Raw genomic sequence first — 6,000 nt, 5'->3', positions numbered from 1 at the left:
TATTAGAAGTAGAGAGTAGAAAATGTATATATTGATGATTTGAACGCACTGGACTGAGTCTGGAGGTGCCCGACCTCAGGCATGTTGTATGTTTTGTGTGGAATGGCATGGTAGAAGTGCGAATGGGTAGATTGTGGTGTAGAAAGATTGAATGCTAGGTGGATTTTATTGGAATCTTGTGTGAAATGAAATGTGTGTGATTGTAAGTATGACGATTGTGATGAAATGGTTGTAATATGAAGGAAATTGTGTCGACATGCCCTTGATTGCAATTTGAATAATGTAAATGGTTGAAAATGAGTGTGGATGGCATATTGAATGAATAATGATGTGTTTGGGTGTTGGAACTATGAATGGTTCAGAGATACACTAGGGGTGTGGAAGATAGGGGCGGTAGTAATACCTTGGGGAAGAGAGGGTGGTGGTGACACCAACAGTGAGCGTGGGTGCACCACAGGCCACACACTCTCCTCCTGACTCGGCCTCTGACTAACACCTTTGCCTGGGGGGCTCAATACTGCACATGTTATATTCGTGGAGCGGGAGCTATTCGGCTGACCATCCATAGCATAACTGAGTAAGTCCCTGAGGTTGAGGGCATCAGAAATCTGTGATCACAGTGCCACCGTGAGCGTGGCTACGTGCAATGAGCGCACCTGCCTATGATTGTTGTTGCGTGCCTTGAGTGAGATAGTTCAGGTGAGTCTTATGCTTGTTTGTGTGCTTATGCTAGAGTAGAAGACTCACCCTTATGCTTATTTTTCAGGTAACCAAGACAATCAGCACCGGGCCCCCTAAAGGAAGGATGGATGACACTGTTATAGGACTTAGAAGTTTATTTTGGAAGTTTTAATGTATATTTGAGTCCCGTAGCAAGCTATGAAACAAACTTGTAATCACTTCCTTTTTATAAACCACTTTATAAAATTGAGTTTTTGAACTACTGTTTGAATGAAAACCTCCATTTTGCTAACATTTTTACGAAATTCATTTTATTTAGAAATTATAATTATAAGGTGCTACAATTTGCACCTTGGAAGAATCGCCAAAGGAAACATTGCCTTTCACCTTCTCATCTAGCTCCATAAACTTTTCCCTATAACCACACATGTGATTACTTGCTCCATTGTCAAGATATCATAAGCATTTGTCACGCTTCTCTTCATTGTTAAGTGCTAGCAACAATATTGGCTCGTCATCTTCTTCTTTCTCTTCAATAAGGTTGGCCTTCTCTTCAACATTTGTTCTACACTCCCAAGAGTAATGACCATATTTGTGACAATTGAAACATTCAACTTTAGATTTATCATACCTCCTTTCATATGTCCTACCAAAATTGCCTCTGCCTCTTCCTTTTCCTTTTCCACGACCTCTAGTAGGTTGATAATCATCCCTATTGTCAAAATTATCATGATCTCCTCTTCTTCCTCTTCCTTGGCCATGACCATGTCCCCTTCCACGTCCTCGTTGATTTTTTTCTCCTCCATTTTCTTTCAAAGAGACTTTGGTTTTAAGTGCTTGCTCCAAAGGCTCTTCTTGTCTTCGATTAAATCTCTCCATCAATTGGTCAACAGACATTGAGTCTAAATCTGTTGACACTTTAATAGCACAAACCACATAATCAAACTTTGTGGTTAAGGAGCAAAGTATTTTTTTCTACTACGCGAACATCTTCCACCTTTTCTCCATATCACTTCATTTGGTTTATAATAACCATTACTCTATTACCAAAATCTGAAATAGGTTTAGCTTCCTTCATACGCAAGGATTCAAACTCCCCTCGTATAGTTTGTAAACGCACCTTTTTGACCTTGTCAACCCCTTTAAGGTTCGTTTTTGTGGTTGCATTAGACACTACCTCAAACATGGCTTCATCTAAGCCTTGATGAATAAATGCAAGTGCTTGTTGATCTTTCTTCTTTTGCTTTGTCAAAGCATCTTTCTTATTTTGTGACAAAATAGCCTTATCTTGAGGCTTATAATAACCTTTCTCTACAATCTCCCAAGCATCTTGAGACCCTAGTAAGGCTTTCATGCGTCGACACCAGCTATCATAATTTTCTCGAGTAAGACGTGGAAATTGAAACATATTTAGGCCATTGTTTGTCATCTCTCCACTTTCAAAGTGTTTCACTCAACTCTTGAAGTGTTTCTCTCAACTCTCAAGATCGAACCGAGCTTTTGATACCACTTTGTTAGAGGTAAAAAGAGAAGAATTATTATAATAGGAGGATTTTATTATTTTGTCACACAAATACATGAGTATAATTCACTATTTATAATAGTGATATTACAACCTTTAAGTTACATTGAAGAATAATTACTCCTTAAATATCAAATGGTTACAAAAAAAAAATTATTACTCTTAACCAAGGAATTATGGTCATTAACTCACACTAACACACATTCACTTCACAACTTTTCAATTTGTAACTAATATAAAACTCTATTTTTAATTATTATTTCTAACAATTTGTACGTGTGTAAAATGGATCACTTTGCAAACACCTTATTTGTTGGCCCCCTCAACATGACATTTGGTGGACAAAATAACAGCCTCCTTTCCAAGTTTTCCTTACAGCCAGGGCTCTGAATAAACTATCTTCTAGTAAAATAATAATGTGACAAACCACATCAACATCACGGAGGGACTTAAGATATGTGTAAGAAATACAGATATAAAACAAAATGCAAGGAGACAACAAAAAAATAAGTCATATTTCACTCCTAATGTAAAATACAAAATAATTAGCATTGGTTAAAAAATCAATTCAGTATATTTTAATAATTTCATAATTTATCATATATGAAATATATTTGATTATAAGCTTAATTAAGTTCAAACATTCCAAATCGATGTCCTTTAACTGCATGCAAATACTGCCCCTGCATCAAGAGAAGCCTGCTTCTCTAGATTTTTGAAAAAGAAGAAGCATGCCAATGCTCAATTGAATGAAACCAGACTAAACCTAAAATTACTTTCGGCTCCAAGAAAAGGAAAACCCATTCAAGAATTCAATTTTCCTCTCCCAAGAAATTTAAATGTACATACAGCGTCTTTATTTTATTACCATATATACACGGAATTAACATAACATAACAATGCATGCAAGCAAAAACACACAGAAGCTAACAGATAAATGTGGTATAATATAAATAAGAATATGATGAGCGAAGACTGTTAATGAATGTGCGTATTTTATATTATAACAACAAAAAGTGGTAACTTATACCTTCCGATAAAAAGTTACATCAATGAGTGTGTTTTTTATATTATAACAACAAAGAGTGAACGTATAGAGTAATAAAAAAGAAAATGGGGAGTGAAGTTGCTTAATGCCAAGCAGATGCGAATGTGAGAGCTTTTCCCTTCCATGCAAAGAAAACGGCACCGTTATCCAACTTGACAGAGAATCCCTCGGGAGGAGCGAGTTGGTAACAAATTGACTCAGTGGAGGTTTTCAACTCGTACCCAGCCATGCTCATGCGTGCGCGCCATTTTCCAAACACCTCACACCGTTCCACGCGATTCCTTCCTTCGCAAGCAATCGTGTTGTTTATCTTTCGACTCAGTCCCGTTTCAATCTTCACTCGCACTGTGTCTGTGAACACGTAAGACTCAATTGACTCAAAAAGCGCGGCATAATAAGAACACGACTCAGCCACGCGAGTTGTAAACGGCGCCGTATTAGCGTTCATCTCTTGCTCCGCCAAAGTCACCACGCATGGCGCGAGTGCCTTCACGCGCCGGAGAAGCTCGTCGCGCGGATTCCCCACCAAAACGCTCTCGTCGGGGACTTTAGAAAGCGTGAAAACGAAGTTAACCGCAAGCCTTTCGTCTGCGTCGCAACCCAGCGAGTCGCGAGTCAACTCAGCGATTCCACTGGTGAGTGTCACCACGTTGAATAGAAGAACAATCCCGAGTGCGAGTGCTAGTTGTCTGAGCAATGGGCCAACCATGGTCTGTTCAAAATAATAATTAAAACATAAATCAGGTGAGATAAGAACAACAATTCTTGAATTAAGAGTTACACTCTTTTCATGCAGGGACATAAATAGACCAATTATTTACTTAATTAAATTTGTACCTCTAACATGTTGAAACTCCTCTCAGCGAAGACGACGGCGGTGATCTTGACGACGGCGATCATCCCATTGACGTTTACAGACAATAATTGGAGCAGTTGAACGTATTGCATGCCATTGCCAATATTGAAATCCACGACAGATAAATTGACTTTCTGGTTTTGAATGTCAAAAGCAGATTGGAGGATTGTGATATTTGCAGCCGTGACAGCTGCATTGAAACAGAAGCAGTGATGGAGCAGCAAACGAGTTGACTCGGCGTGTTCAACAGAGAACAGTTGTTGGGGCAGATGTGGGGGAAGTTGCATTCGAGATTTGAGGGCAGAAATCATGGAAGCCGTGAAGCGTTGATCTGAATTGGTGATATTCTTCCCATTCCAATTGAGGTTTGAAAATGATCTCAGCGCCAAGATTTGTAAGAACTTGGACGCAGCATCCAAATTCCCTTGTGAAATCGCGGATGCGGCCTCCATCAACCATTGCTTCGATGATGTCAATGGTTTCTGGTTCTGTGTGGGAGTTGGAGTTTGAGTGGGACCCATCAGCCTCTCCATTGTCCGATACACTTCTGAGTTTGTAATCGTCGAAGCCGCGTCCCTTTCTTCGTCATCTCTTTCTCCTAGAAGCTGGTTTTCCATCTCCATTAAGCGTTGATGCATCATCATCGTCTTGTTATCGTTTGAAACCCAAGAACAAGAATACCCAAGTCCTGTCCCTGTCAACTCCTCGTCGTTGTTAACGTTGTTGTTGTTGTTGTGGGTTTCTATTTGAGCGAACCTGCGTTTCTGGGTTAGAGTTTGTCGTTCTTGTTCTTGTTCTTGTTCTTGGTGTTGCACTTGAGTTCTGTACTTGGGGTTTGTGTTGGGTGCATGAGGAACTGCAGCGGTCAAACCGGCGTCCATGTCTTTGCGGTGTCTAAATAGATTTTCTTGAACAAGATTGAGGGGCTTGTTCAGAATTCAGATCACAAAGCTTTTGTCACAGATTAGATGGGAAATGCAGTGACTCTTTTATAGCTAGCGTTTGTTATGATCTTTCTCCCAGATTCGAATATGTAGATATTGTCGGTTATTAGTTAATATCAGATTTATTAAATTATATTACATAAAATAATACTATATTTAAATATGATCAAAATATATTTTATTTCAATAGTAAAAAGTAGTTAATATATTATAAGTAAAAAAAAGTTGATATATTTATATTATTAATTAATTTTTATTAGAAGATAAGAAAATAACTAAATTTATATTAATAATTATTATTATTATATTTATATCAAATAACTATTAATTTTCTCTTATAAATTTTTTATATATTTATGTAGTAAATTATCTGTTATATAAATAAATAAATAACTATAGTTAAAATTATCAACAAAATATTTATTATTATGTCATACATTAAATTTATCTTATTTGTAATATTAAAAAATCATAAATTATTTAACAAATAGTTGTTATATTTTTATTTTTAACATAAATTCTTTTTTTATTTTATGATAGATTTTTTTGTGCTTTTCTTCTCAAAATCAAATTCGTCAATGCTGCTTCAGTTTTAATATAAAAATCTATTATATTTTTAATTGTTTAAATTAAGATTTACACACTCTCTTTTTTTAACTTGAATTCAAATCATTTTTGTTTTATGAAAGAGTATAACTATGTCAGAAATATAAAAATGACATTATTTTTAATTATTTGAATTAAGATTTATAGGATATTTTAACTATTTGTAAAAATGATGTTATTTTAATTTTTGCTATACTTAATAAACCATATATTATTTTAAAATAGTGTAAATATAATACAAATGTAAAACAACTTGATATATTAAAGTTTTAAACCACATGCACATTACATTTGTCAATCAAAAATCAAATCAATTTTAGAATATACAAATATTTATCTCAAA

The 6,000-nt window shown here is 36.0% G+C and overlaps 2 protein-coding genes across 2 annotated transcripts; both read right to left on the bottom strand.

Annotated features, from left to right (window-relative positions):
* Positions 1 to 1,137: 1,137 nt before the first annotated feature.
* On the bottom strand, positions 1,138 to 2,110 carry LOC113854935. The gene is made up of 2 exons (XM_027486281.1): positions 1,729 to 2,110; positions 1,138 to 1,598 (listed from the first exon to the last, which is right to left on the bottom strand). Exons 1-2 carry the CDS (start codon positions 2,108 to 2,110, stop codon positions 1,138 to 1,140), a joined length of 843 nt encoding a protein of 280 aa, XP_027342082.1.
* Positions 2,111 to 3,333: 1,223 nt separating this feature from the next.
* On the bottom strand, positions 3,334 to 4,988 carry LOC113854927 (scarecrow-like protein 8). Its single transcript, XM_027486268.1, has 2 exons — positions 4,089 to 4,988; positions 3,334 to 3,963 (listed from the first exon to the last, which is right to left on the bottom strand). Exons 1-2 carry the CDS (start codon positions 4,986 to 4,988, stop codon positions 3,334 to 3,336), a joined length of 1,530 nt encoding a protein of 509 aa, XP_027342069.1.
* Between the last annotated feature and the right edge of the window lie 1,012 nt (positions 4,989 to 6,000).

The sequence above is a fragment of the Abrus precatorius genome, unplaced genomic scaffold (genome assembly GCF_003935025.1).
Source record: "Abrus precatorius isolate BTA unplaced genomic scaffold, Abrus_2018 Scaffold1, whole genome shotgun sequence".
Classification (NCBI taxonomy): Eukaryota; Viridiplantae; Streptophyta; class Magnoliopsida; order Fabales; family Fabaceae; genus Abrus; species Abrus precatorius.
This window is presented reverse-complemented; position numbering and strand designations above follow the sequence as displayed.

Excerpts from the sequence above, each read along its gene's own strand:
- LOC113854935 (XM_027486281.1), bottom strand. The coding sequence starts at position 2,110 with ATGACAAACAATGGCCTAAATATGTTTCAATTTCCACGTCTTACTCGA. Across the intron at positions 1,599-1,728 it reads TAAACCTATTTCAGATTTTG|TGTCAACAGATTTAGACTCA; the intron begins GTAATAGAGTAA and ends GTGCTATTAAAG.
- LOC113854927 (XM_027486268.1), bottom strand. The coding sequence starts at position 4,988 with ATGGACGCCGGTTTGACCGCTGCAGTTCCTCATGCACCCAACACAAAC. Across the intron at positions 3,964-4,088 it reads GGAGTTTCAACATGTTAGAG|ACCATGGTTGGCCCATTGCT; the intron begins GTACAAATTTAA and ends TATTTTGAACAG.